This window comes from Suillus subalutaceus (assembly GCF_016647625.1).
Source record: "Suillus subalutaceus strain FC151 chromosome Unknown DFJ58scaffold_29, whole genome shotgun sequence".
Taxonomy (NCBI): Eukaryota; Fungi; Basidiomycota; class Agaricomycetes; order Boletales; family Suillaceae; genus Suillus; species Suillus subalutaceus.
The window spans coordinates 167,037-194,451 of record NW_024540278.1 but is presented as its reverse complement, the minus strand read 5'-3'; the positions used below and the strand labels follow the sequence as shown (position 1 = coordinate 194,451).

Genomic DNA, 27,415 nt, shown 5'->3' with positions numbered 1-27,415 from the left:
TTGTGGAATGGTTCCCTGATGCCACATGCAGCGCATGATTTGCCAGTAGAGTCGACTCTTCCTAGCTAGCGGTATCACAGCTCCACCAGCTATTGAATTTGAAGCACCAAGCCTAGCCATTATAGCCAACAACAGCACTTACTTGCAACGTTCTAGAACGTACAGGAGCCTTGATTAACACAGCCGAACACAGGGATTCATACTGATAATGCGGGGACAGTGGCGTTGTGGAGCAGTGTCATAATACCAGTGATTGCGGTCTTTACATTGTGGCCCAATGATAGTGTTCAAATCAGCGCTCACCACTTGAAAGAAAAGTGTCACGGATACTTAGGGTTTACGCACATGGCACCTTCGTAAGAACAACATGACTAGCTGCGCACTGCTGCGCATTGGTTTTTCCCGTCCGTCCACTGAAAACCGTGCGATTGTGTGCCGCGTCACACAAAGTACAGTTGCCCAATTTGTGTGGTTGTCATGCTCAACTAGGGATCAATTCAGGGGATTGATAGGACCAAATTATTCGTCAAACCCCAATGTAGGTAACTCAGGTAAGTAAATACACACAACACGAGATTGGTCTGATAGGCTGCTGCAGATTGCAAATCAAGAAAATAACGTATGGTAAAAACGACAACATCACAGCATTTGTAGGTCCAGAGGTCATTAATTCTACAGTCCACAGAAAACAATGCGAAGAAAACACGGTAGGAAGTTCAACACAAACGAGGGTAAAAAGCCATTAGAGCTTCCTCATCCAGTGGGTGTCTTCGCGGCGGAGCTAGGTTTTGGAGGTACGTGAGAGGTGCTAATGCTTGGCCATCTCGAGGCGGTGCACGCCCTGAGTGGTCAAATAACTGTGTGCCGTCATTAGAAGACTGAACCACTACCCGGGAAGGGGAAGGGTATGGAGCATATTGAGGAGTGAAGGGGTGCGGTCGCTCTTCTCGCTGAGCACGGCCGTGCTTGCTCGTGTTGTGCCGAGCGCTTCTATAGTTCCCTGGAGGCACAACGATACGAGAAAGGTCGGGAAGGTCAGAAACGGTTCGGAGATAATCGAGGCTGTCATGAGTGAAATAGGCGACTGAGTAAACGCAAAAGTTAAGTTTCGGCTACTTGAATGGTTAGTAGAGCGCCACATACTGAGATGCCATTTCTTGCGTCCCCTCGTCGGGGTCTCAACGAACACGGAATAAGTTTGTTTAACTAAACTAATGCGCACGGATCCGTGGGGCACGCCGGGTTGCGCTAAGGGACTTGATCCGATCCTGTCGCTGATATGTCAGACAGGTGGAAACAAGGGAAAAACGGACAGACGTGGTATCAGAGTCTGAGTTTGGGTCAATATCAAGTGGTTCAGGGTCTTTTTCTTGATAAAAAAGAAATTCCTGGAAACCCTTCAGTCATGACAAAACTGTAAGGTAAGGATAAACTTACGTCGCGGACCCTACTTGGACCCCACCTTCATATCAGTTAGTCGTTTCACACAATCAGCGTATTCGTCGTAAATCACACCTCTTGCCATCAGTCCATCGTTCGATACCAAGCTGTGGTTCGCATTTTGCATGAGTGTGTGGTAGGGAATGCAGACATCAATGGAATCTCACCCCGGTAGCCTCCGGGCTTGGTCCTCGCTCCTCCCATACAAAAACGCAACCCGAAGTTATCGAACGCCGTTCCTCCGTGTCTAAACGCCGGGTGACCATGGGCAAGACGCCAAGTGCTACGGCGTGAAAGATGATCTGAGCATCTTGCGGAGATCTTACTAGCGATGAGTCATAGCATCACAAGGAACAGGATAAAGACTCACCTCACACGTAGGCTAGTGCAAGTGGGCTGCTGTTGCATGTCGAGAATAATGAGGGAGGGAGGGTGAGAGGAAGTAGGTGGGCGGTGGCAATGTCTCGCACAGCTAGTGATGGCTCTGACTGGGGATGATAAATGGTGGACTTGGCACAGCACCTGATGTGATCAGCTTAGTTCGGATGGGCGCTCTGAGACTAAATAATTAATCGAATAGGAAAGCTCTTTAAATAACGAGGAACAAAAGCGTTTGACGAGAACATCATGATATACTAACCTTAACTCTCGTTCTGATGTAAAACGGCTGATATGCCGACGGCGCGGGCGGTTGCAGCCCGATGGGAAACCGCCTTAGATGGTCATGGCCTTTTCATGGTCAAATTGAAGGGAGAGCGGGTATAGTGGTAGAATAAAGTTTTAGAATCCTATTCCATCTCCGATGGGGCACTGTTTGGATACGAACAGAAAATAGGAACCACTATGAATTCTTTGACAACCGAAAAGCGCAAAGCGCTCTGGCTTCGCGGCCAATCAAATGTTCTCAGTATAAGCATCCATCGCTGGAATTATCGGCGGTAAGTATTTGAAAAGAAGGTACAAGCACAATTCTGTGGTCTCATTTAAATTGCAAGGTACGTTATCGGCGGCAGGGTGGAACGAAAGCGCAATCATACCTCGACAATGCCGCAAAACTGAAGATTCTCATGCACTGTGACTCCCCGTGGCACGGGCCGCCAAATTTCTAATGTCTGCGAGAAAGGCGCCATAGGTGCATCGCTTCACACTGAAAAGGGCATCAAGGCCATCACACAGTTTCACTTTCTGATGCTCGGCTGGTGACCGGTGATGGTTTGTCTGATATGATGATGATCTTGCTGTGCTAGACCAAAAGTCTAAGAGTAACCCTCGTCCGTCGGAGCCACCCTCAGACTAAACCCTAGAAAGGTATATAGATTGCGACAGACCCTTCTTTGGCAAAGTAGTGAGAACCTGGTTTGTTCATCAAGAATGGTCAATCATAAACCAGTTGTGGTAAAGTCAAGAGCTTATAGTCCGAGAACTTCGATGAATAGCGAAAGTGTTCACCTGTCTAGCAAACCTTGAGCTTGAAACAATTGGAGCATTGCATTCTTCACTCGATCGGACCTAAATATTCCGAGGAATGGGGAGTAGCACATTTACGACAGCACTAACGACTGGCAAACCTTGAACTGAGACATATTTTGCATTTTGACTCCGCGTAACGGGGAGCGAAACGTATGGAACTATAATTTCCGACAGCGTGTATGATTATCACTAAAGACTAAAGTTAAGTCAGCTTCATTAAATTCGAAAAAAAAAATCTGCTCATCAATGGAGAATGTATTTACCGCTCAGCTAACTTGGGCGATCTTCGTTGGTCGGTCCGCTAGCGCCAGGGTATGACCACTGGATCTCCACATCGACAGAACGTGTAGAGTTTCATGTGAAATCCAAGGATGCTGTGAGAACAACGCCGGTTTGCACCGGTAGATGAATACGAAGGTACTTAGGACCTGTCATCATGCGGCCGAATTTAGGAGTCAGAACGTTGTTTATAGGGATCGCCGCTGCGTGAGAGCCCGTTAGTCCTTTCCCTCATAAACTTCCAGAGGGTCTCAGAGTTTCCTTTCAGTGGACGAAGTTTCATCACTTGACAATGGAGATTTGAAAAGAGATCAATACTCAATGTTATCTCCGATCGGCAGCCACTTCCTACGCTAGCGAAAGAAAGCGGGACAGGCGCTCTTTGGACTCTATCAAGGATTCAGTCTCGCTGTTAGTGTGGTGAAAGATGAGATGCTGGCATAAAGCTGGAAGTCTTTGGACATGAGAAAGTGCCGAAACCTGTGAAATGGAACTTTGGGTCACTTTGGACTAGCCTAGACTAGCCTGAATGATGAACGATTTTTCATTGGCTGACTACGAGTTTGCTGGCTGGCGCTTATTACATAAGCACACTGTCTGTGACTCCAGCTTTGTAGCTAGTCATGATATGATCAAAACTTCAGTCAATATTATTCTTCGTTCTGGCTATCGAGCATCTGTACCACACAGGAGGTCAGTGAATACATTAAAGGACGCAGTGATGGCTGTTCGGCAACCGGCATGGCACCTACCTCCTCCTCAAATTGACCAACCTGTTCTTAAGATCTTCAATTCGTTAACCAAGACCAAAGTGCGTGTCTGAAACTAGGGTGTTAGATCGATCTGCTGACTGCTGATAGACGGAATTTATACCTATCGATGGTTCCCATGTCAAATGGTATAACTGTGGTCCCACAGTCTACGATGCCTCCCACATGGGCCACGCGAGGTCAGGGTTTACTCCCTGGTGAGTATACTGCAATTTTGACATTGTTCCAGGAATTATGTTACACAAGACATTTTGCGAAGAATAATGTCAGATTACTTTGGTTATGACGTGCACTTTGTTATGAATGTTACCGACATAGACGATAAGGTTTGTGATCACCTACCCGTATGATCGAAACAACGTCTTACACATCCTGAAGATCATCGTTAGAGCGCGTCAAAATTATCTCTTTTCACAATTTAGAAACTCTGCAACCACGCTTTCAGCCGATCTACTGTCGCAAGTCAGTGAAGCATGGGGAAGCTATGTCAGGGAGAACGTCTCCAAGGGCCTGCCGAACGAAGAGAAACCTTCACGAGGGGAAGAAGAGATGCAATGGCCACGAATTGCTGGGATTGCGCTGGATCAGAGCCGCAAACTCGAATGCCTAAAGAGAGACGAGAAGTTTGACATGCATTTTACAGCCGCTGTAGGTGATCTCTTGTGCTTTTCCTGGTATACAATCAAGATTTGGCAATGTAGAATCGGACCCTTGCCGCTATTGAAGCTGCAAGGCATGCACTATCTGCCAATCAGAGTGGTGGTGACACAGCGTTCAGACTTGTTGATGAGTCCCGTGATATTCTCGCCACCGCCCTCGACAAGAAAGTTAGTTTCTCTTGATATCCTTTCTTTCTGGCAGTTTAATTATCTATGTGCACAGCTCAAAGATACTGTTACGGACCAGTCTGTGTTCCGGTCTCTTGCAGCATACTGGGAAGGTCAATTTTTCAAAGACATGGAGCGGCTTCGTGTCCGTTACCCAGATACCGTTACCCGCGTCACAGAATACGTTCCAGAAGTGGTCGAATTCGTTCAGGGTATCATCAAGAACGGTTATGGCTATGAGTTCGAAAGCAGTGTCTACTTTGATACAGGTGCATTCGATTCATCTGATCGGCACGATTATGCAAAGTTGGAGCCCTGGAGTAAAGGAAACAGAGAATTACTGGCTGAAGGCGAAGGTGTGCTGATTTTGTCGTGGGCGTTCCATCAGTAATGTTGGCCATTTTGGACATCAGGCGTGCTCTCGTCCACCTCAGGACGACGATCTGCCTCCGATTTCGCGCTTTGGAAGGCGTCGAAGCCTGGAGAACCTTCGTGGCCGTCACCTTGGGGTCCAGGTCGCCCAGGCTGGCATATTGAGTGCTCTGTGATGGCGAGTGCCATTTTTGGGGATCGCATGGACATCCATTCTGGTGGTATAGACCTCGCATTCCCGCACCACGATAATGAAATGGCCCAATCTGAGGTCAGTTCACTACAGTACTTTCCAAGGACGTTCCTGAGCAAAGGTGGTGATAGGCTTACCATGAATGCGGTGCATGGGTCAACTACTTTATCCATACCGGTCACCTTCACATCGAAGGCCTCAAAATGAGCAAATCGCTGAAAAATTTCATCACTATTGACGTGGGTACTTTGGGCGTCCGATCTATTCTCCGCATCACTCATGCGGCCGGTCACACAGGAGATACTTCAGAGGTTCACAGCTCGGCAGTTGCGGCTTGCATTCCTAACGCAACTATGGAATGCCAAGATCGATTTTTCTGAATCGATGATGATGGGCGAAGTCAAGTCCCTTGAGGTTACATTCAACGCAAGTCCTCCGTATTTTAATATCCGCTATATTTTGAGAAACTGTGCAGAATTTTTTCACAAATGTCAGGGCGATCATAAGTCAAGCACAGGCACACGAGGACCAGTCAGATGGAGAGCACCACTACAATAACGCTGAGCAAGAACTCATGAGAAGGTCAGACAGGCAATATCTCTCGAGTACCACACCCTAACGCCCTACCAGTTTGTACGACAGCAAGACGGCCTTCCGCACGGCTCTTTGCGACTCCTTTAATACACCTGAAGCGCTCAAAGTTATACGTGACCTAGTTTCGCGTATCAACGTCTACATTAACAGCCCAGGAAGGAAGGCCAATGTCAGTGTGGTAAAGCAATCCGCGACATGGATCAGCGATATGCTCCGCATGTTTGGACTAGGCGAAGGGCAAACGTCAGAGATTGGCTGGGGGCAAGAAGACGAGGGCGCCGGTGGCGTGAACGTGAGATATTTGTTGCATATTTTCTATGCTATTTGATATTGATCATACAACTTAGCGAGAAGAAACACTGATGCCATACCTTCGCGTCCTGTCTTCATTCAGAGACGGGGTTCGTCAACTGGCTATTGCTAAAAACGATAATGCTTTGAAGGAAATACTCAAGCTCTGTGATAAACTGCGCGATGATGATCTTGTGTCTTTGGGCGTCGCGCTCGATGATCAAGAAGGTGATCTAGAGCAGATATGCCTCGTTTCCCTTCAAACTGACTCTGTTTCCTATAGATGGCAAGGCTCTTGTCAAGCTCGTATCCCCGGCGGAGCTCGTCAAGGCACGGGAAGAAAAGCGGCTGAAATTAGATGCCCAAGCAGCGAAAAAGGCGGCTGCAGCTGAGGAGGTACGACAGAAGCGTCTCGCAAAGATGGAGAAAGGGCGAGTTCCTCCCGAAGAGATGTTCCGGCCTCCCAACGTACCCGAGGGGACGTATATCCGATGGGATGAATACGGCCTTCCTACTGCCACTGGAAGCGGGGAAGAACTTAGTAAAAACCAACAAAAGAGGGCACGGAAGGAATGGGATGCACAGAAGAAATTGCACGAGGAGTTTCTTGCATGGAAGAAAGAGCAGGAATCTGTTGCAGGGTCATAGTCAGCGTAGTCATCATTCATCGTTTCATTTACTGTATTATTACTACCAGTCACACGATCTGATGATGAGTGCCGCAATTCTTTCTAGTCCGACCTGATCGTCTGCATCAAACCCCCCGATCGCAAGGCAATCAAGATCCAGAACACCCAGCACAATATCTTCACCCCCTTTCCGAAGAATGAGGGGACACACGATCTCGCTTTTTGTATCGCCGTCACAGGCAATATGCCCAGGGTAGGTCAAGACGTCTGGAACAAGAACGGTACTGCGCTTAACAAATGCATCTCCACACACGCCTCGAGGTCGAGGGGAGACCTCGATCCATTGACAGGCAGGCCTGCCGGAAAAGGGCCCCAAAAGCATATTAGCGGAAGCATGCATTTGATATTTGGGGTCCATCGAGGCATCAGTGAATTGGGGCTGAGGGAAAAGGGAAGATATGAGATAGAAACCTGTGAGAATTGAATTCTACAGTCAGCAAGACATGTCATCTCAAAAATGAGGGGCTGGGCGGTTCTCCTTCGTTGACCAGGGTGTCGATACTGGCGGTGGAAAATGGAGCACTCACCACACCAGTTGACCGAACGCTCCCCATCCCCGAAATTGCTGGGAAAAGCTTGCAAGGAGTTGTAAATAAGTGAAGCGGCATTGGACAAATTCGAGACCTGTATGTAAATGAAGTGATTTTAATGGTTCGGGCTGAATTCAATATGTAATCGAAGCTCACCCAATGTCGTTGGCCTCCCACCAAAATTTCTAGCTGATCATGCACATGAGTCCAGAATTCAGATTTAGTCTTGACGGAGTCTGGAACCAAAGATGCATCGGCATGCAGCATCTGCAAAAAGGAGCCAATTAGCCAGACAACAATACTGCAATAGAGCTGGATACTTTGTGGAGATCTTGTCTTCCGTCTGAATCAACTTGTCATGAGAAAATCGAACTCACCAGATCAGGTGTCCCGTTCAGGTCATGGTGAGGTTAGGGTTAAGAGTCAGTGTCTCAAATGCGTTCCCATCCGGTACGCTAGAGGCTTGAGCGGCGAGATGAATTCCTAACGAACAATTCAGTTACTCATTCTGTGAAAAACTTTACAGCCACTACACCGTTTAATATATAAAGTATGGTTCCTAAAAACTCTGGATAATAGTTCCCCTAAATCCTCATCTCTCTCGCGATAAGACCTCGATAAGTGCACAACTATCGCAGTTTGATCCATGATCATGATGCATGCAAGCACGGTGCACGGTGAGCCACAAGATGAGTTGAACGATCTCGGTCAGAGCAGTCCAAAATGCATTTTGCGCTTACGACAATGGCGAAACAACAAGCATTGAATACATTTCCCATCTATCCGGGCTGCATAAAAAGTTTGTGACAGACCTGAATCCGAAAGACTCTTTTGAATGATCGTCTCCTCGAATGCGTGATTTGAGCGAGACTGCATCGGTGAAATTTACTTGATATACCTCATCAGAGCTAATCCAGGTCTCGGACGAGATATACCAAGCAAATCCAATCCAGATGCCGTAACACGGCGGAGTGCATGGCAGCATTGAGTGACTGCATGATGGACTCAGACTTGTCAGTGGACAGGAGTGCAAAACAGCGAAGATCACCCGTCCATATACAAAGCAATCATAATTAGGCTGGTGTTCGGGCATGTGCCACAGGGCCTGGAATGAGGATGTAGTCGTGAAGCCAGCACCCCTTTGGAGCCTGCTTCCCTGCTGGCCAGTTCACTCTTGAGTCCCGGAATTCGGGAAACTTGCTAGGCGATTGCAGGTCTTGGTCGTGAGATATTCCCTTTTACCTTGTCTCCCCTAGCCAGACCAACCGATGATCGCTCCTTCGATTAGTACTTTTACCTCACAACGGAACCGATCTTCCAATACGCGCTGAACTTTTCTGAGTCGCAACCCGGAGCCAATGTCCCAGAATTGTGAGCATATAGGTAATAGCCCCCTGCAATTACCACAGACGCGGCGTTCATAGCAGCACTTACGACCATCGAAGACACGACATGGGTGCCAGCATCAAACAGATGTAGGAACTTCAGGTAGGAAGAGTTATATATATAGTAAGTTGAAAAAGTGATGAGATGCGAGCGCCCGGCACAAAGCTGAGAAGCTAGGGTACAGGTATAAGATATAAGACATGGAAGAGACAGGTCAAAAAATACCAACAAATGCTGTAAGGTTTATGTAGGCTTGTTTAACTTACCGCAGGGGATCCGCTGTTTATGGAAAAGTGTATGAGAAATATGCGATATTTATGTATGTAAATTAATCATTGTGTAAAGGTTAGGGTTAGCATCTAGATTCTCACTGCCGCCGCGAAGCTTAACTCGCATGCTTGAGCTCGACGAGCAGGATGAGCTCCTCACCAAGAGCTTCGCTATTGTGTCGCACCGCGACGGACTTCGTAGCAATGATACCCCAAACGGCCACGTTCATGCGGACGATGCCGGTCGTTCGGAAGTATTGAGCTCTCACCCGTTGCGCAGGTCTTCAGTATCATCATGCACTGCAAAAAATGTCGGTGGAATACAAACGACACTGTCGGAGGATGTTTCTGACTGCCCTGCTGCTATCGAGGCGTCTGCCGATACCACAAATAATCTAGATGCTCCCAATCAACATGACATCGATGACATCTTGCACACAGTCTGTCCTTCTCCCGCCCTTGAACATGTAATATGTCACGAACTTCTACTCGTAGGTTTCCCCCCATGACTCGCTTGTCGCAATCGCTCTACGATATGGCGTGTCGCTTTCAGCACTCCGGCATGCAAACCAGCTATGGCCATCAGACCCGATCCACCTCCGTACTCAACTCATCATACCTCGGCATCGTGCGCATCATGCCAAGCGAAGAATTGTTTCGCAAGCTACCTCTTCTAGTACACATGAGACTGACATTGTCTCCTCTTCACCATTTGCATCTACTTCATCACTCTCGTCAACACTTCTCGCCGCAAGAGATACTGTTTTATCTGCTTTCCCCACGCGTATCTCCATAGATTCCCTCAGCTCTCGCATCAGCGCAACAGATGAGGAACTCGAGCTTGAGAATTTCCTCAAGCCTCGTCTGCAATCTCGCACCCCTGAGATGGATAATCCAAACACTCCTGCCGTGCTTGGTGTCGAACTTGACACCCTGTCGCATTCCCGACGCAGCTATATTCCAGCACATGATATAACCTCGCTACTTGACCATGCCCCCTCACCAGTATCATGTCAACAACTTCGCAATCTTACATCGGATCCCACTATCAGACCATTTGCATCTGACCACCTTCAAACGTCCAAGCACAGTTTCCCCGCACCAGTATTTGTTCCCGTGCGCATATCCCAGCTGGAGCCGGAACCCGCGATGGAACTACCAGTGCTTAAAAAACACAGGTAAGGGGGACGCGCAAATCTTGTTGTCCACGTCCGCGATTTTAAGATTAGTAGGCCGCAGTAGTTTTAGCATCCATTATTTCGGCTCAAAGTCTCAGTCCGAGACGGGCGCCTGTGTTAGACAGGCATTGTGCGTACTTGTGGGTATTGGGTGAGTTAAGATTGTATCCAAGCGGCCATGGTCTTCTGTATTGACTTGTTTCCTTAGGACTGCCCACGGTCCACCGGCGGCGCTGACTTTATCTTATTTGCCATAGCACGATATCTTTTCGTGAGCACAGACTTTCCCATCTTCACTTTCCTCGAGCTTGTCGCATTTTGCGTGTCTCAAGTTCTCTGTCCCGCAAGCGCTTTCCTGAGGACTCTCAGTTTTTTACTCGAGCTGTGGAAATTCATATGTAGTCGTTGGCGTTTGCAGTGATAGCTCGATTGTTCATTGCATAGAATATAGAGTTGATTTTGTACGTTGCACGTCCTTCTGTTGTTGATCAAAAAGCATGATCAGATTTTCTATAAGTTAATTGTTGTCACCAGAACAGGCTGCGAACTCATGAGAAGGCATGTACGTTAGTTTACCGGACATTCCCCAATTACCGGTGGCTTTAAGTCCAAGTACGTCAATTCGTTAGTGATGTCAATCCCCTATTCAGCCCTTACCTACTAGAACTTACATATCAAACGACATCTTCCACGGTGCGGGAATTTCGAAGCCCTGTTTATTGCGAGTGCCCAGAACTCCAGGAGCCGCAGCCATGAACACCGTCAATTCTTTTCTGCTTCCCCTTTTAGATCTCACCCCAGATTTTGCGACTAAGCTGGAAGTGGGCGAACCGATGAAGAATCGTGCATTTGTCGTCCCGCTGCAGCCGATTTCAAATGTGATCCTATCTCTCGGATAACAATACGAGTAGAGTGACCTGCTTCATAGTCACTGTTGCGTGATATGCGAGTACTCCGCTCTCTCATCAATCTAATGGGAGGCCGCGCAAATTATAGGGTTCGCAATCTTCAGCGTTACTCCACCGTTCCCAGCGAAATCAGGTCTGTATATCTTTGGTAAAATTTATGCACTTTCGGTTAAATTGATTGATTGCGTGTTCAGGATAGTGCTTAAAAATAAGATACTTCAATAGGGCCATGATGGCAAACGGACATCGATCCTGCAGGGTTACAGTAAGCTTACAGAATAAAGATCTTGATTCTTGTTGTGTTTAAAAAGTCACTACGTTTTTTCTGCCACAGGGCCCGCCCCGACGGACATGAACACTGATGCGGCATTCAAAAAAATTATTTAACAAGTTTGTCTCGACCAACCGTATCGGCGGGGAATCCCTTTGTACCTTTCCGATAGGACATCGCGGGAGTTGAGCAGCCATGGGGTCGAACATTCGCCGAGGAGATCAGTTGGGGGATATTGCGAACGTGAGTTTCATTGTCATGCATATCATTGAATCACTAAAAGACGGAGGTGGAGTTTCATTGGCTGGAAGCAAAAAAGCATCTATCAGTCACAAGTCGGTATAACCGCAGGAAATTTAGCAGTCATTGAGACTACTAATTTCCCCGAGGCGAGCCAAACCATATTGTGTCGTGTTCCTGCTATACTAACAACATTCTGTACCGCCCGCGTAATCTGCAGCTACACTGGAGATAAATCTTTACTGCTACAGAGGCAATCCGAACACAATAAAATCTCCAAGGCTCTACAGTTATTCGCGGAATTGCCGCGATCGCATGTGGCCTTACAGTGCGCAGCTTCGCCAAAAATCACTGGCCCATTAGTAAAACAGTAAGCGCTTGTTGATCGGTTATACTTATCGCACGTAAAATCGAGGTACGAGACCACACATAGAATGATGTCTGCGCGGCAACTTAATTTCGTACCTCGCCTTTCGTGCTTTGTACGTGGCATTATTCGTGAAGGTTCACGACCGCTCGCTTCATGTTCAGTAACATGTTTCTGCTGTCGCTGGAACAGAACCAACCAAATGCCAATTATTATTCAAAACTTCACTCGACGGCAGAATGGTGCTGTGGCCCACCCGCAGGCCTTCACCCTGTAATTTTCTGCACAGATTCGGGTTCCGGACTATATTTCGGGTGGAAAAATTATACCCAAATCACGCCAGAACTCTCATGTCGCTAGTCGTTGTACGTTCCTGCTTTTGAAATGTTTTATCGAGAATGTCTAGGTGGTATAATGAAAATGTGCCTTCCTCACTTCCTTTTGGGAGGACCAACATATTCTCGAGTCCGTCCCAGCCGTGCAAACGGTGTATTTGAAGATGTTGGCATACACCGCCGAGTTATCACCTTAATCGATGCAATTTCACACAAGTCGGAGAAGTATGAGTTAGTACATAGACCATCTATTAGGATAGCAAGTAGGAAAAAAATAGGGCAGCCTCACCGACGTATCAAACGTCTATACCACACCATGGAAGTTTCCCCAATCCCTACTGCCCAAGTCCACATAACATCGAGAATAGCCTCCAGTTCACCTGCATCCCAATGCAGATCTCCAATAGGCTGCTCTGCCACGTTGAACCGCAGGACATCTTTGACGGTTACCAGGCCTTTCAACGACCCCTGTTCCTCGACAAGTATCACCCGGGGACTGTGCGAATAAAAGGTAAGGGCAGGGTATTGTTTGTATAGGTCAAGTGGGACGTACCCCATCCTCTTGAACAATTGCGTTACTATCTCCAAAGGTAGCCGCGGAGATACAGTAAGAGGTGTCTTTAGGACAAGTCAAAGAATGTCAAAGAGCTCGTGCGAAGTACAGTACCTGGTTCACCCAAGGCCAGAGTTTAAGGACGTCGATAGTTGCACTCGTCTCTATAAGCTCCGTTGCTACGTCTTCTTCAACGCCAAGAGCTGATCCAGAAGTCATGTCTGATAAAACAAAGTCCTCTTGGTCGGAGGTTTCTCTAGTAAACGCACAGGGCGTGCTTGGTGATATGTCCCCCACGTTTTGGGCTTTGTCTAGGCTATATTAGATCACACGAGGGTCAAACGCTAGCAGACACATACCTAGCACGTAGCGCAATTCAGTTCTGCCCATGTACCCAACAAGCGTTTGAGATGATTCGGAAGCAACTATCGGAAAACCTTTCACATTGGTAGACGCCAACAATTGTTCTGTAAAGCACGCATTAATAGTGTCTCCTAGCTAATGGTGATCTGTCAATGCGTACCAATATCGGAGACAAGCATCCCAGATGCAAACAGAATATCAATATCCTTCTTCATGACCTCCGAAACTTCGTGAACATAAGAATGGCATGAATGTAGGTAGCAATCGGAACACTAACCTGAGACATTGAAGCCGTGATCCTCGTTCTCAAGAATCGGATAGCCATTGAATCGAATCGCCTCATCTGCAATGCCACGAGTACCAAGGAAGTCACCGACAGCCTTTGTTACCAGTATGACAATCTGGAGAGAATCGGTATCAAGAACTTAAATTTCGAGGGACCAACTTTCTTAATAGTAAAACTGGACTATCAGGCTCACCATAGTCGGTAAGATGTACGTCAATGCTCCGGTGAGCTCGAACATGATAACGACAACAGTCACAGTTATCCTCATAACTCCGCTAAGGGCTGCCGCGGCACCAAGAAAGGCGTAAGTGCCTGGTGTGATACACGGTACATTCGGGTCGCAAACCGCAAAGATCCCTGAATGAGGATAAGCACTATAGAGAGTTTTCGTAATTCTGTGATGAGAGCCAGTAATGTCCACCTACCGATACATTGCCTTAACCATGATGCCAACCATCCGCCCAAAAGTTGCCCCAACAGCCATTGAAGGTATGAAGATACCTGCAGGGACCTTCGCCCCGTAAGAAATCACGACAAATCCCATGCGTATGAACGTAGCGAGAAGGAGAGAGTTTGCCATGGGCCACTGAACAGCCATTCTTGCAGGAAAAGATGAGAAAAACGTAGGCCGAATGACGGATCAATGCAGTACTTACTGGCATAGATTATCGTAATCTCCGCCTCCTTCGCACTCACGAAAGAGAATCGACATCATCTCGGTCATGTCAATGCGCATGAAACGATTGAAGTAACCAATAGTGGCAGTGAGGGTCGCAAGAATAACAGCTTCTGCAACGCCGTGTGATGCGAGATGTTTTCGACGAAATGCAGCCACCTGCATGTTAAATTTAACTACAAACGCGCCGTAGAGTCCCTGGAATGACGAGCGACGTTGTCAACAAAAGGCGAAATTGGAGGGATGTAAAATTCTTACGCCAAATATTCCAAGTATGATAAAGAAGATAATCTCAAAGAAATGCCAATCACGGTTATATGTCACTTGGAACAGCACAAGCTTTTTCGTTCGGAAGGGATTCATCACCTGAAATGAGACAGTCAAAATGGTAGGATGAGGCGAGGTAATCCACTAACGGATAACGTAAACGTCGCCACCAACGCGCACATGAAACTTCTCCACATCGTTTTGCTGCGAAACATCTGGCTCATCTCCTATTGAAAATACGGATTTGAAATCAGAAAACACCGTAAATATGGGGATTGGTACCTCAATAGAAAACAGAACACCACCGATGGGTGACCCAAAAGCAACTGCCACTCCTGCAGCACTGGCGGCAGTAATAATTTCACGCATTTTCCCTTGATTATTGAGAATGAACACACATATATATGCGAAAGTGTTAACCCAAACCTTGGCTTCGAGAAAACCGCTGGAACCAGCTTGCGACGATAGCTCCAATACAGCATGCAACATGCACCGAAGGGCCTTCCTTACCGACGGACAACCCAGAAGCGATCACCAAAGGCTATTTCTGGTCAATCACATTGTTTACGGGATTGGAAAGACAACTCACAAGCGTAAGGCTCTTGATGAAGAAGGTTGCATATCCGAGGAACCCTTGCATGATGAAGCCCGTAAGAATGCATTTGATTTCTGAAATACCAGATCCAGCAGCATATTTCGCCATGCTACGAACAAGATGGGCAGCCACAAACGAAAATGTAGCCTGCAGATAGACATGGACTTTGTCAGAGTCAAAACATTAAGATAGAGAGGACTTACCGCGAAAATAACATAGATTAACCATCGTGCCGGAGTCGCCGTACTCCACAGATGCCATGAGGGACAAAACTCTTCATCGCTTTCAACTTCCCAGCAGCAAAATTGGGAGTTTAACCACCACCCGTCCGTACAGTATCCCATTTTGATGTCCGAGAGCCATTCCGTGATGATTGAAATGAGAGCAGCATTCACGCCAATGAGGATACCTGGCACGTTGTCGGTCAAGGAATCATGGTAATGGACAATCCTTACCAACTAAACTTATCACAAGCCAGGGTTCTCCAGCTCTCAGAAACCTCCAGAGCTGAGCCCACACCCAAGTAGGCGTGATCTCGCCTCGAGGACCGCGGTAGGCCGCCTTTGTTGCCTTTGCATTGCGTATGCGTCTGTTTCGTTCTACTATCGAGTCTTGAATCCAATCTGGCGGCGTGACACGTGTAGTTAGTCAACAGGTGTGATAAGTTCCAAACATATGTACCAATGGTCGTAAAATCCTCATAACGTCTTTCCAGTTCTCAGCACAGACGATGCACGTAGGTCAACATCCATCACTCACCGAATTTGCTCTATCTCTTCCTCATAATCTCTGTTGTCGAGCGGCCTTCCATACTGCGCGCCAATTCGCGTCATGAAACCTGACAGTCCTGTAAATAACACTTTGGTGTATGTATGACAGTGACAATTATGTCAGCACTCTAGATTCAGGCGGACGGCCGGCTGGACGGGGTTTGCCTCCGAATTTGTGCCACGAGTATCGGACACCCAACAGGTACTTACATAATCTACACCGCTTTGCAATTGAAAGTTTGCACTGATTTTTGAGCGTATGAGTAAATCGTGCCTTGGTTTTTTGATTCCGACCCCTGGGCTGTGCATATGGATGATGACATGGATAGTCAGTGTCAACCGCAAATGAGAGGCCACTTGAATGGGATGTGTATGGTTCTGTCATGAACTTCGGTAGTTTTCGGTGGTAATGAAATATTGCTGCTGCCGCTTATGTGGGGCCCGCTAAGTAATCTCATGATATTGCAATCATTGAATCAAGATGTATCAATCTAGTAGTCAAGTATCGTTTCGTTTCAGTAGTCGCATTCGGGTCCAGCACGTTAACATTCATGGACGCCGCACTTAGCAGTTGAGGAGGCCGGGATTAATGTAGCAGCTTACTAATATAAGCATGACTAAGATTGGTTGTAGTTTAGACGATCGACCATGAATTTGAGCTTGCACAAACCTTCACCAAGAATCATGTCCACCACGAACGAAGTTAAGGTCCCCTTCTTCAAGAAGGGAAAATCTCGACCAGCAACCTCCCGAAAAAGATCGGCTTCTCCGCCTTCCCGTACATTAGCGCCGATACCATCTTCATCCAAGTCTGAGGTGGTTATTCCTTCCCGTAAAGCAGCTGGCAATCTTCTGAGCGCTGGCACGAAACGTACGGCTGCACAACGAAGGGAAGATGAAATGGACGATCCAGATTTTGTGGAACGTGATGGTCCTGCTGTAAAGTGGACCGCGGCCGGGTCACACACCAACGCAGCACTTGAGATACTAGCTGGTGACGAAGCTGCAGAGCTACTTGCAAAACGTCAGAAGAAAGAGAAAGCGGACAGAGGCGAGGAGGAAGAGGAAATACCTGATGATGGACTGTACAGGGGCCAGAATGCTTATCGAAGTCACCTGAAGAAAAGTCAGGAAGTTCCGAAAGCCATGCGTGTTGGTCCTCAGCGAGGCACCAGCACCATTCGTACTGTAACCATTGTCGATTATCAGCCTGATGTTTGCAAAGACTACAAAGGTTCGTAAGTTTCTCCTCCGATGGATACGGATGCTAAAACGATCATCCTAATCAGAAACGGGGGTACTGTGGCTTTGGTGACACTTGCAAATTTTTGCACGACCGTGGCACATGTATGTTTGCATAGCCTTTACTCTTAAAGAAACTGACGACCATTACTTTGGATAGATCTTGCTGGTTGGCAATTGGATAAGCTCGCTGAAACCCCGCGGAAACAAGTCGAGGATGTGTCAGACTCCGATTCTGACAATGAGGACATACCTTTTGCTTGTCTCATCTGCCGCAAACCTTATACAGATCCAGTGGCCACGCGGTGCGGGCATTATTATTGTTCGGCTTGTGCAATCAAGCGCTACGCCAAAACTCCCAAGTGCTTAGCATGCGGCGCCCCCACCGGTGGAATATTCAATCGTGCCGATAAAATCATAAACAGATTAAACCAGAAACGCGCAGAAAAAGACGATGATCACGTCGAGGATAACAGTCCTGCGGTCGAAATTGAGGGCTTGGTTGATAACGGAAGCAGGGACAGTGACTCAGGTGATGATGATAATGATTAAGATCTATGTCAATGTATTGATTATTGATATGCGCATCAGCGTGCGACGCATTCTTTGTGAGCTTACGACTAGAAGTGTCATTCATATTTTCTCTTCCGCCAAGGTGTGCCCCCTATCACTTGAGATTCCCTCCTACGTAAACTTCTGAGGTAAACGTCTCTTATCTGGCTCGTCTACCAGAGTCTTCTGCTGAGCTATTTCGCTTGGTTTCCACTCGCGAAGCGTTCAAATACGGCCATATCGCGTCGTAAGTACGAAGCGAGGGGCTGGCGGTGTTGTTGTCACCGACGTACTAGCGTTTGAACAGGCACCCGGTTTGATGCCATTGAATTTACTTGTTCCTTGCAGGTCCCGGAAGCAGATCCGTAATTCGCGAGACGGTTTTTCGGAAAAGAAACATGGCATGCGAATAGCATGACGTTGTTTCTTGCCTAGTTCCAAACAGACTCGTGTGGGTAGTCCTACCCGAGGACCTCGGGGTAGCCTTCTGTATTTCGATTCGGTTGCAGATGTGCCATGCTGCAGTGCGATCGTTTCGGTCCCTGATAGCCCTGTGGGATATCGTCCTATCATATGATCGGATAGGCACGGCGATTGCAAAGAGCTCCCTCGGCGCCAACGCGAAAATGGTTGTCTCTCTTCAAAAACTAGATGACGTGACCAAGACTCGCCGGGCTCCCGCATCCAAGGCGGTCAATAAGGGAAAAGTACATTTCATCAGTACATTTGAACGGCTCCACATCACTGACACACACCAGATGAAAATGGTTCAGCGTGATCGGTTGATCCATAAGTGATCAGCAGACTGTCCGAGTTTGTTTGGGTATCACGATGACTAGCCATTTCTTAAATAAGTACCTAGTCGGCCAGAGATATGACCCAAACGTGTCATGTAACTTTAGAATTCTAGGCCCTGGACCTATCAGATATAGATATCGGTCATGCAATGTCACCGTGGGTCAAGAATATCATGCTCTCATTAGGTACTAAGGGTTCGAATTGAGAATATTTGTGTGAGGGAACACTATGCGTCGCGTCGTATTTAGCAACTGCGTACCAGTTACCGTAGGCTACTGGAGGATCCTTCCGAGTCTAGTGCAGTAGTAAAAATACACATAAGTACAAGCACGTTCCAAGCATTGGACTGGGGAAAATTATATGACATGATGGTTAACGTAGCAGAGATAATGTTCAAGTGAGTGCAGAATTAGGACAGTGGTAAAGGTTGTGTTGAAAGAAGGTAATCAAAAAGTCATTTTCCAGATCTACTTGTGCGACATCTCGTCACATCCATTATCAATGTGGCGTTTGAGTGAGTCCGCGCGACTAAAATCTTTCCCACAGTAACGACATCGATGTAGGACGGGGGTTGTAGCATGCACGGTTTCATAGTGTCTCCTTCTGTCATGCGAGCGAGTAAACGACCTGTCACAGAGCTCACAGGGAAAGCGATCTCCAATAAGTGCCGGGTTGGTGGAGGGGGATGTGTGCGCAGAACGTGGCATAGCAGGGGATGGGCTGCCCTGGGTGGTGTGTTGGGGATTGGGGGACATATGATAGTACGGTTCATTGGTGGGACGGGAGCGCGGGTTCGACGGCACGGTATTGGAATATACTTGATACGTCTGTGATGGCGTCGGGATGAATTGCTGCGGTCCTGAATGAGCATGGAGAGTCTGAGGTTCGATATGCGGATGGGAGTTTATCGCATATTGGGGACTTGGCGCAGACGGATGATGATGTGAGGGATAGTAAGTGTCAGGCTGATTCACTGGAGGAGGGGGAGGAGGATAATATGGCCTGCGCGTGTCCATAGCAGATGATGAGCCGTGCTGCGGGTGGTTGGAGAAAGGAGGGGGTTGTAATGGATTACTGGTGTGGTTCCCTGGTTGAAGAATGTCAACTACCAATAAAAGCGCCGTTCAATGGCATCAATACCTATTATACCATTGGACAAAGTACTATCAAGTGGGTAACCCGATAATACCTGTGGTTGTTGGGGATATGCGGAGGAGTGACTCTTCGAGCTCGAGGAAGATTGTCGAGGATGGTGGGCAGAAACATGTGGTTGTTGTGTCTGATGACCGTTGTGGGAGTACGGATTTGGGTACTGCATTGTGCAAGGAGGGTTTGGTGAATAGTAAGGACTTCCCAGCTCTTCTACTTGTCAAGCCTTTATATACATTTTTGCAGTGAAAGTACTCGGGTGTCGCCTGTCATATCATTATCAGGGTGACAACGTACCTTAATGAAGAGTAGATCGGTTACTAAATCATTACTTCTCAGAGCGTAATTCCGGTATGAAAGAGTTAAGGCTGCGTATGACTCCGGCCCATCAAGAGATATTCGGTGGAAGGCGCCAGATCAAAATTGCAAGCATGGTAGGACAGCATCATGTGGGCGCTGAATGGGCCAATCATGATTGACATTACGGTTCTGGATGTTCATTACCCGGGAGACTAAATTCCGTCAAGTAGGGTTCAAGTAAAGTACTACCTCGGGAGCGGGTGGAGCAATAGAAGGAAGAATATGGAAAAAATTAGAACAGACAAGATTGGGCAGATACGGGGTCTCACCGAGGAAAAGCTGTGTGGTGAGCTCAGAACGAGAACTCCTCCATTTGTAGTGAACGGCAGGTTTACAGAAGATCGCCGTAGGCAGATCACGAGGCTAGAGAGTTTGCGGAGTGTGTGAGACTCTGTGAGTTCCTGGGCAGTTAACTGATCGAGTCGGATCTGCCGTATTCTCGTAAGACATATATATCAGTACTTGGCAACCCTCTTGTGCAGCAACTCGTCGTGAACATGCTGCTTTCATCTAACGCTAAGCGGAAAAGATCCATCACCGTGACCCTTAGGTGTATTCAATGTTATTGATGTCACTCTCCAGGGGGGGGGCTATACATGGAGACAGAGAAAATGACAAGAAGCGACTTGGCTCAACTGGTATGTTACTAGACCCTGTTCAAACGTTAGCCGGAAAATCCCAGCCAATTGAGAATGCCTCGTGAAATAGATCGTTCTAGTCAGTATCTTGGATTGGTTAGCAGCTGTGCTGGAATGATTACGCCTAGGGCCATGGCATCCCGAACAATGTCGCCCGAAGATCGAAATTATATAATATGAGATGTATATTGCACGTTGACAAAACGCCGGGTTAAGAGCTTGCGGATTTCCACAACGTCGACGGAGCAGGAAGATGGATGACTAAACAGGAGAGCTCAGTGGATGAAACTCTACTATAAAGGCGATGGAGCCTCCCAGTGAGCGCCCGATTCAATCTCAAGTGCAATGTTACCATGAAAAAGAAGAATGACAACAGCGACTGCGACAAATATTCCGATACCGTCTTCCTGCAAATGAAGAATCGCACTTTCCACGTGTTCTTTTCCTCGGGAAGGCATCTTCCTTTTCGGCACCGACGGTAGCCCAAAATATTGCGAGCTCGCAACTGTTGGGGCGATTCGTTGACTACATCGACATGATAATGAATTACTCGGAGCCAGAAGCTTGTTTGTCCTCAAAAAGCCATATTGCACCATTGAAAACAATGAGTTGGCGTGTGTCTATCTCCTCGGGTAGAATAGACATTGGTGAATCACCATTCGGTTTCAGCATCCATCGCGAGAGATGCATCAGTGTACACGACTGCAAGAAGTCAACGAAAAAAAAACCACGACTTCGGAGTGGAGCTACTAGTATACTCCCCGCAGCGTGCCTCCCCGGCAGGCGCCAATCGCCAATCTACTGGAATGGTAAGTATTCATTAGACACGCAAAAGCCTCGAGGATGCGATCAGGAGAGAGACCCTTCTGAGTTTTGAACCTGTGAGACAATTTCTAGGGAATATCCCGTTTAGCCGAAGCCCTTTCCACCAATCAGAGCGCTCATTTCAGGATCGCCCTCGAAGCTTGAAACCCCAACGTAAAAATGGGTTTGTGGCTTGTGCAGATTGAATTCGCAGCCAGGCACGATGAGAGAAAATTTCCGTCCTTCCAGGCCTGACCACTCGCAAACTTAACCTTACCCATAATCCACAGCTGACTGAGTAGTGACACGGGTCTCGACTTCTTCATAGCGCCAAGGAGTGCGATCGATTTGATAGTCGAAACTTTGTTTGAACTGCATAACTGCTTGCCATCAAATAATGGTGTTCTGGTTGTACTAAGTATGGCGACTTCGAGGCTAACGGGAGCAGATTTGAAAGGCGTACCCAAACACGGACAAAGGAATGGATCTGTGACTCGTGACTAACCTTCCTGCAGTTTCCAAATCACTCGGAGTGGAATTATGGCCCCCTTCGATCTCGACGCGTGTATACAGCAACTACTACCCGCAAACAGCTTTTACATGAGGCCCTTTTACGCGAAATATGTGCAAAAACGAAAGAGGTTCTCATGAGGGAATCCAATGTGGTGCATGTCAGTGCCCCAGTAACTGTCGTTGGAGATATACACGGGTGAGCGGTTCGTAGATTCAATCACTGTACAACATTTCATCATGGAACTCAAGTCAGTTCTACGACCTCATCGAAATCTTCCGCATAGGTGGCTACGCTCCTCATACCAATTATCTTTTCCTTGGTGAGTTCCTTTCTTCCTGTCAGAATATACTTTCCTTTTCTCATAGTACCCTAGGAGATTACGTAGATCGCGGCCTGTTCAGCGTCGAGACCATATCACTCCTTACGTGTCTTAAGCTGCGTTACCCCGACAGAGTCCAGTTAATTCGCGGCAACCATGAATCAAGGGCTGTAACACAAGTCAGCCATCAATTCGTGATCTTTATGGAGCTCCCTTATCGCTCAATGTTTAACTTAGACTTATGGGTTTTATACGGAGTGTGTGCGGAAATACGGTTCGTCACATGTATGGACGTACTTCACGGACATGTTCGACTTCTTGACCCTGTCTGTGGTAATCGATGATCGGATATTCTGTGTTCATGGAGGTCATCAGCGATCTATTGTTTCACAATGTCACGATCTGATGGATTCCTTGTCTCAGGTCTTTCGCCATCTATCCATTCTGTAGATCAAATCAAAGTTGTAGATCGATTTCGAGGTATGTAACCTCCGGTTATCATTACTCCCCGCCCTCATTTCGTTCAGAAATCCCACACGAGGGTCCTATGGCTGATTTGGTATGGTCGGATCCGGATGCAGAGAAAGAAGACTTTGCAATATCCCCAAGGTTCGTGCCTGCTCCAGCGTATCACCAGCGTTATTGACTAATGAGGCTTATCCTTGCTCCGCTTGTATTGTATCTAATGTTTCAATTTGGAACGGATCATGTAGAGGTGCTGGCTACACGTTTGGATCAGGCGTCGTGCACAAGTTCTTGGAAACGAACAACATGTCGCATATTTTACGCGCACATCAACTCTGCATGGAAGGATATTCGTCACTGTTTGACAAACACCTTTCGACTGTCTGGTCGGCGCCTAACTATTGTTATCGTTGCGGCAATTCTGCGAGTATACTCGAGGTGGGTCCTGGCGAGAGCATGTATTTCAATGTGTTCGAAGCTGCCCCGGAGAACGATCGCGATGGTCCAAGTCAACAGGCTCCCCAAAATGTTGGTGGGAAGGTGCGTTGCTATTCCTGTGGCCATCTCGCTCCATATTTTCTTTGAATAGACCACTTTGCTCACACGAATGTTTGCTCCACCTAGCTTCCCGAGTACTTCCTCTAGTATCTCAGCAAGCTACGTCAGAGCTCTTGATCATTCCTGATAGAAACCGAGTGCTGCCGGCGGCGGTTTTGGCGCCCAAGCTGTAGCAAGTAAATGTAAACCTGTATTGCGCGGACGACACTGATACTCGTACGATGATACTTTACTATACCCTGGATAATGTGTCCAGCATCACGCTATTAATCTTGCGGATGGCCTCTTCTGAGTGCTAGAACGTAGGCCTGCTACGAAAGTAACAAGAACTGAGCCTGACTGAGTTATTAGCACCATGTTGGCCGGAGAAGCGAGGGGTCACTCCGCCGATTGAGAACCATGAATGATTAATTAATTGCAAGGCAAGTTATGTAACACCTCGGCACTTCTTGACTGCGTGGCATGGTATTAGCACCGCCGAAATGATATTCCGGTTCATCAATTCCATCATACAGGCCAACTTAGTCATGGCAAGATGCTGCCAGAGGGTAGGGCTACCCCCGGCATCCATCGTGCTACTCTCCTGACTCTCTTCCGTGTGAGACTGACTGTGATGAGAAAACAGAGCAATATGATGATGCGTGTACCCCATCTTCTCCACCAGAGAACTGAGAGGGTCAACAACAAATCACAGTTTCCGCCGGCGACCTTGTTGCACCATGTGCGGTCTTGAAAGGGAAGCGACTGTAGGATAACCGAAGAAAGGGTTCAGGGAGGATCGAGGGGGTATGGATACGGACAAAGGCTGCCGGTGCAGGGTTGCAGGAAGCCCGATGCTGGGAGCCGGCATGCACCATTCACGTGAAACAATAGAAGCGCGATTTTTCTGGGCATCCGAATTTAATGGATCTTCAATGAGGTGGAGTGGCGAGAGTGCACCGCCATAATCTGACAAATGCACGGCTGCTAAGTGTGTAAGGCAACAAGATAGGGTGACTGACTAGATGGTAACGCTGACGCAGAACAGTATTGAAGAAGCTCCTCCCTGGAGGGAAAGAAGACTCGGGCAACCGCGGATTTAGGAAGTAGGGACCTAAGTCCTGGTCAAGCAGACCTAAAACGTGTCTGAAATAAACGCACTTCGCAATGGACCAGGTCATCGCATACGTCCAGGAGTAATTGAGGAAGAATACTGACACAAAACAAAATTGAGTTTGATCATCGCTCATAATTCGAGAGATGCATTGTTACCTGCACCAAGCATTCCAGGGTACCGGGGAACTACTTCTTTCATGAACCATGTTAAAATTTTAAGGTTCTGTCACGGAACTGAATAAAAGTTTAGGTCTAAAGGAGCATTGACATACAAGCGACTGGATTGATAGACCCTCAAGGTCGATGACGAAAACACATTGAAGAGTTATTTCACGGTTTGAAAACTCATTGTTAAGAGTATTAAGTGAGCGGAGATGAATACGCAGGCGGTCGAGGGAGATCAGCAACCCATCCATCATTGTTTGTTCGCAAGTCAGTAATTCTGACAACTGGAGAAATACGAGGGGACGGCCAAGTGGATCGCAGATCGGCGGTGGAAGGCAATGAAGCAGTACAGAAGGGGGAGCGAAGAGTCGCAACGCGTTTAGGCGCCAAATGAGTGTCGCGTGTATGGCCTCCAGTGCGAATGAACGAACGAATCTATGGTGCTACATACCAGACTTTAGCGGAGACACTTGCTGCTGCAAGCGGTTAGCATTTCACCCACCCGCAAGAAACGGAAAATGGTTGCTGCAGTTAATAGTCAACCTACGGTTTCATAGATTTGATGCTGCAAGTATTACCTGTATCCGAGATCCATTCCTTCGCCCATGTATGGTCCGCATCACTGAGCGCAAATTCTTGGACCACATGGGACAAGATCTCATCATTCAGGGTTGATTGGAGAGCGCATACATCTGCAAGGTTTGCTTTGTACTGATCAATAAGCATTTTGTGATTGCCCTCTAGTACGGAGCGCGCAATACGGTTGTTCATGAGCGCAGGAGCCTGACCAAGGTCACCAAGTTTAGTCGAACTGATAGACGTAATGATCTGAGTATACATATTCAATGTTACGTAAGCATATGGTCACATCATATGTTCTCCCAATGGATTTAAGGTGATCTAGCTGCCTGGTGGTCGAATTATTAGTTCTCCGGTTCTAGTTTAGAGCCCTTTGAAGCCAAAAAATTCCCCGAGTTCTCAATATCTCAGTTAAGCATAGCTACATATGGTCTCCAGCGGCTGCAAGTTGACTGTTGCTGCAGTATAAGATTAAATTTGAATCGACAAGATGATAACTTAGCCGCCACTTCATATCGTCGACTATCTTTGTAAAGCATTATTGAATTAAATTATGTAATACTATAAATCAACTATAAATTTTCTATTTAGCGTTGGTGGTACGCCCGTTCGGAGATACCAGACGATCGGAGGTTGAGGATGGTAAATTCATCGCCGGATGTAAAAGCATTGTTTAATGCTCCTGCATACATATACGATCTGGAGGAGCATGAGGACTCTCAATCAACACATGGTCCGCCAGGAACGGGCCTCGACTGCTGGACACCGCTATCCCGATCGTAAGTCGCAGTTAGCTGGCAACACTAGTGATTTGAAGTTTGCAGTGCACTACACTGCAAAGGTCGATATCAGCTGACAACCATCATTCAAGGCGACAGGGGCCACAAGAGGTCACTGCGGAATACTCGCGGAATACTCGGGATGGTTAGTACTACTGCTCTCTACTATTTGCCTCTCGGTCCGCTGGTCCTGGTTTGACTCCATCGATTCGCTAGGCTTTACTGCTATGCGCGGAGAGCCGAGTGGTAGCTGACAATTAATGACGAGGGCGGAAGTACTCACGCACGTGTCACACTCGCAGAAACATTTAGCAGGCCTCACCTGGCACTGGTATTAAATATAACCTGTAGATAAATATGCGTCCCTCAGTCATGCACCTTTTCCTTGCATTGTATTAATGGTGTGTGTTCTTTTGCCACTCCCGCTTGACTATTCGATGGCCCACAGGAGCAACAAGAGCACGATGGGCAACAGGTCTCAAACAGCAACAGGCACAAGTGAACAGATTGCAAATGTACTATTAGTGGTCCGTCGGTCACTCGGCTGACTTGCATTTTCAGGTCTGCAAGCTGTACCAAGGACGTCAAGTTTATCTTTCCTTCGAAGTTATCATCGTAGGATGTGGGCTTGGTGGTGTCGTTGCTGCGTACTGTCTCGCCCAGGCTGCCCATAAAGTGACCATCCTTGAGGCCACTCTCGCGATTGGAGAGATCGGCGCTGGTATCCAGGTCGGCCCAACCCTGACCCAGCTTCTGATCCGCTGGGGTCTGGGAAAACGCCTCGAGGACGTCACTGTCAAACCTGATTTTAGGCGATGCGAGTCATTTCATCTATGCTTATATATACCACTCATTCCTCTTGCCATGTTTTGGGCAACCGTTTCTCTCGCCTTGTGCACCGCTCTCAGATTCTTCCCCTACTTCACGCCTACTAATCCATCCGCTATGATCGTGCAATCGCTACTCAAATTTTTTCTCGTCTAAATCAGCACATATTTCACCTTCCCGACGGTCCGCAGCAAGAGAAACGAGGCCGGGAAATGCTTGCCGCGATGGAAGACACTTTACGCGTGGCAACCGGCGAAAGGAGCATAATGACTTCGGCAGGGCACGCAAACCAGTGGGCCGACAAGGAAACGAATTCAATCCAGTTTGGCTACGACGCTGACGAAGAAGCGGAGAAATGAGCATATTCTTAGGGGTCCTTGCGCCTTGTTGTAATTCTACTGATTCCTTCTTACAATTAGATAATTCTCAAGGTAGTGCAATTGAGAACCGTCCATTTCGGACGTTAATATAATGAACGATTAGACAAGGCGTAACATGGATGAGCGCTGCGTGGAGGTAAAAGATAAGGACATCCATTTGCATGAATATGGCCGCATCAGCTGACAATACCGTAAGATCCAATCGACGCCGACACGACGCCAAGACAAGGTAAGCCAAAGCTTACAGGGGTGTGATAAACCCCCACAGTCA

General features: G+C 47.4%; 11 protein-coding genes across 11 annotated transcripts; 6 read left to right on the top strand and 5 right to left on the bottom strand.

Annotated features, from left to right (window-relative positions):
* Positions 1-460: 460 nt before the first annotated feature.
* DFJ58DRAFT_777321 (Gti1/Pac2 family-domain-containing protein) lies at positions 461-2,218 on the bottom strand. Its single transcript, XM_041389548.1, has 8 exons — positions 2,081-2,218; positions 1,811-2,000; positions 1,608-1,761; positions 1,516-1,547; positions 1,438-1,462; positions 1,318-1,388; positions 1,144-1,268; positions 461-1,084 (listed from the first exon to the last, which is right to left on the bottom strand). The coding sequence occupies exons 2-8, from the start codon at positions 1,846-1,848 to the stop codon at positions 717-719; spliced, it is 813 nt and encodes a 270-aa protein (XP_041246075.1). The 5' UTR covers positions 1,849-2,000; positions 2,081-2,218; the 3' UTR covers positions 461-716.
* A 1,574-nt stretch (positions 2,219-3,792) lies between these two features.
* On the top strand, positions 3,793-6,928 carry DFJ58DRAFT_777310 (tRNA synthetases class I (C) catalytic domain-containing protein). The gene is made up of 13 exons (XM_041389547.1): positions 3,793-4,000; positions 4,050-4,138; positions 4,189-4,285; positions 4,338-4,607; positions 4,661-4,786; positions 4,842-5,142; positions 5,200-5,429; positions 5,483-5,590; positions 5,649-5,777; positions 5,827-5,933; positions 5,982-6,237; positions 6,293-6,464; positions 6,520-6,928. Exons 1-13 carry the CDS (start codon positions 3,818-3,820, stop codon positions 6,882-6,884), a joined length of 2,433 nt encoding a protein of 810 aa, XP_041246074.1. The 5' UTR covers positions 3,793-3,817; the 3' UTR covers positions 6,885-6,928.
* Positions 6,927-7,812, bottom strand: DFJ58DRAFT_700829 (GAF domain-like protein; the record flags this gene model as incomplete). The annotated part of the gene is made up of 3 exons (XM_041383583.1): positions 7,612-7,812; positions 7,453-7,549; positions 6,927-7,336 (listed from the first exon to the last, which is right to left on the bottom strand). Exons 1-3 carry the CDS (start codon positions 7,720-7,722, stop codon positions 6,927-6,929), a joined length of 618 nt encoding a protein of 205 aa, XP_041246073.1. The 5' UTR covers positions 7,723-7,812.
* Positions 7,813-9,041: 1,229 nt separating this feature from the next.
* DFJ58DRAFT_839688 (uncharacterized protein) lies at positions 9,042-11,421 on the top strand (the record flags this gene model as incomplete). Its single annotated transcript, XM_041392549.1, has 11 exons — positions 9,042-9,082; positions 9,113-9,160; positions 9,187-9,550; positions 9,606-9,738; positions 9,907-10,288; positions 10,381-10,439; positions 10,733-10,749; positions 10,823-10,850; positions 11,078-11,166; positions 11,217-11,329; positions 11,391-11,421. The coding sequence occupies 11 exons, from the start codon at positions 9,042-9,044 to the stop codon at positions 11,419-11,421; spliced, it is 1,305 nt and encodes a 434-aa protein (XP_041246072.1).
* An 897-nt stretch (positions 11,422-12,318) lies between these two features.
* DFJ58DRAFT_777298 (chloride channel) lies at positions 12,319-16,033 on the bottom strand. Its single transcript, XM_041389546.1, has 18 exons — positions 15,909-16,033; positions 15,831-15,856; positions 15,605-15,772; positions 15,353-15,558; positions 15,144-15,296; positions 14,981-15,095; positions 14,837-14,928; positions 14,704-14,781; positions 14,546-14,653; positions 14,268-14,485; positions 14,037-14,210; positions 13,805-13,985; positions 13,603-13,726; positions 13,486-13,551; positions 13,322-13,429; positions 13,077-13,273; positions 12,963-13,027; positions 12,319-12,905 (listed from the first exon to the last, which is right to left on the bottom strand). The coding sequence occupies exons 1-18, from the start codon at positions 15,980-15,982 to the stop codon at positions 12,695-12,697; spliced, it is 2,364 nt and encodes a 787-aa protein (XP_041246071.1). The 5' UTR covers positions 15,983-16,033; the 3' UTR covers positions 12,319-12,694.
* A 570-nt stretch (positions 16,034-16,603) lies between these two features.
* On the top strand, positions 16,604-17,900 carry DFJ58DRAFT_872282 (uncharacterized protein; the record flags this gene model as incomplete). Its single annotated transcript, XM_041394349.1, has 3 exons — positions 16,604-17,134; positions 17,209-17,266; positions 17,322-17,900. 3 exons carry the CDS (start codon positions 16,604-16,606, stop codon positions 17,711-17,713), a joined length of 981 nt encoding a protein of 326 aa, XP_041246070.1. The 3' UTR covers positions 17,714-17,900.
* A 1,078-nt stretch (positions 17,901-18,978) lies between these two features.
* Positions 18,979-19,829, bottom strand: DFJ58DRAFT_725725 (uncharacterized protein; the record flags this gene model as incomplete). The annotated part of the gene is made up of 2 exons (XM_041385283.1): positions 18,979-19,598; positions 19,652-19,829. 2 exons carry the CDS (start codon positions 19,827-19,829, stop codon positions 18,979-18,981), a joined length of 798 nt encoding a protein of 265 aa, XP_041246069.1.
* Positions 19,830-21,949: 2,120 nt separating this feature from the next.
* On the top strand, positions 21,950-23,740 carry DFJ58DRAFT_250206 (putative PPG1-phosphoprotein phosphatase PPG catalytic chain). The gene is made up of 9 exons (XM_041379464.1): positions 21,950-22,171; positions 22,225-22,295; positions 22,350-22,474; positions 22,533-22,662; positions 22,719-22,775; positions 22,823-22,904; positions 23,009-23,300; positions 23,385-23,620; positions 23,670-23,740. The coding sequence occupies exons 1-8, from the start codon at positions 22,110-22,112 to the stop codon at positions 23,403-23,405; spliced, it is 840 nt and encodes a 279-aa protein (XP_041246068.1). The 5' UTR covers positions 21,950-22,109; the 3' UTR covers positions 23,406-23,620; positions 23,670-23,740.
* DFJ58DRAFT_250209 (CRAL-TRIO domain-containing protein) lies at positions 23,684-25,411 on the bottom strand. Its single transcript, XM_041379465.1, has 7 exons — positions 25,157-25,411; positions 25,081-25,103; positions 24,686-25,021; positions 24,570-24,636; positions 24,459-24,510; positions 24,320-24,411; positions 23,684-24,266 (listed from the first exon to the last, which is right to left on the bottom strand). Exons 1-7 carry the CDS (start codon positions 25,347-25,349, stop codon positions 24,007-24,009), a joined length of 1,023 nt encoding a protein of 340 aa, XP_041246067.1. The 5' UTR covers positions 25,350-25,411; the 3' UTR covers positions 23,684-24,006.
* Positions 25,412-25,584: 173 nt separating this feature from the next.
* DFJ58DRAFT_872273 (uncharacterized protein) lies at positions 25,585-26,190 on the top strand (the record flags this gene model as incomplete). Its single annotated transcript, XM_041394348.1, has 4 exons — positions 25,585-25,620; positions 25,749-25,936; positions 26,029-26,081; positions 26,153-26,190. The coding sequence occupies 4 exons, from the start codon at positions 25,585-25,587 to the stop codon at positions 26,188-26,190; spliced, it is 315 nt and encodes a 104-aa protein (XP_041246066.1).
* A 183-nt stretch (positions 26,191-26,373) lies between these two features.
* Positions 26,374-27,275, top strand: DFJ58DRAFT_744208 (uncharacterized protein; the record flags this gene model as incomplete). Its single annotated transcript, XM_041387302.1, has 3 exons — positions 26,374-26,451; positions 26,498-26,887; positions 26,926-27,275. 3 exons carry the CDS (start codon positions 26,374-26,376, stop codon positions 27,121-27,123), a joined length of 666 nt encoding a protein of 221 aa, XP_041246065.1. The 3' UTR covers positions 27,124-27,275.
* Between the last annotated feature and the right edge of the window lie 140 nt (positions 27,276-27,415).

Coding starts and splice junctions, on each gene's coding strand:
- DFJ58DRAFT_777321 (XM_041389548.1), bottom strand. CDS start 1,848: ATGCAACAGCAGCCCACTTGCACTAGCCTACGTGTGAG. Junction 1,389..1,437: donor GTCCAAGTAGGGTCCGCGAC/GTAAGTTTATCC, acceptor AAGGGTTTCCAG/GAATTTCTTTTTTATCAAGA. Junction 1,085..1,143: donor ACGCAAGAAATGGCATCTCA/GTATGTGGCGCT, acceptor GCGTTTACTCAG/TCGCCTATTTCACTCATGAC.
- DFJ58DRAFT_777310 (XM_041389547.1), top strand. CDS start 3,818: ATGATCAAAACTTCAGTCAATATTATTCTTCGTTCTGGCTATCGAGCA. Junction 4,608..4,660: donor ACATGCATTTTACAGCCGCT/GTAGGTGATCTC, acceptor TTGGCAATGTAG/AATCGGACCCTTGCCGCTAT. Junction 6,238..6,292: donor AGGGCGCCGGTGGCGTGAAC/GTGAGATATTTG, acceptor CATACAACTTAG/CGAGAAGAAACACTGATGCC.
- DFJ58DRAFT_250209 (XM_041379465.1), bottom strand. CDS start 25,349: ATGAACAACCGTATTGCGCGCTCCGTACTAGAGGGCAATCACAAAATG. Junction 25,022..25,080: donor CCATTTTCCGTTTCTTGCGG/GTGGGTGAAATG, acceptor TCTGGTATGTAG/CACCATAGATTCGTTCGTTC. Junction 24,637..24,685: donor GTCTATCAATCCAGTCGCTT/GTATGTCAATGC, acceptor GTTCCGTGACAG/AACCTTAAAATTTTAACATG.
- DFJ58DRAFT_777298 (XM_041389546.1), bottom strand. CDS start 15,982: ATGACGCGAATTGGCGCGCAGTATGGAAGGCCGCTCGACAACAGAGAT. Junction 13,727..13,804: donor CGTACATCTTACCGACTATG/GTGAGCCTGATA, acceptor GATTCTCTCCAG/ATTGTCATACTGGTAACAAA. Junction 13,028..13,076: donor TCTGGCCTTGGGTGAACCAG/GTACTGTACTTC, acceptor CTTGTCCTAAAG/ACACCTCTTACTGTATCTCC.
- DFJ58DRAFT_250206 (XM_041379464.1), top strand. CDS start 22,110: ATGAGGGAATCCAATGTGGTGCATGTCAGTGCCCCAGTAACTGTCGTT. Junction 22,475..22,532: donor AATCAAGGGCTGTAACACAA/GTCAGCCATCAA, acceptor TGTTTAACTTAG/ACTTATGGGTTTTATACGGA. Junction 22,905..23,008: donor GACTTTGCAATATCCCCAAG/GTTCGTGCCTGC, acceptor CGGATCATGTAG/AGGTGCTGGCTACACGTTTG.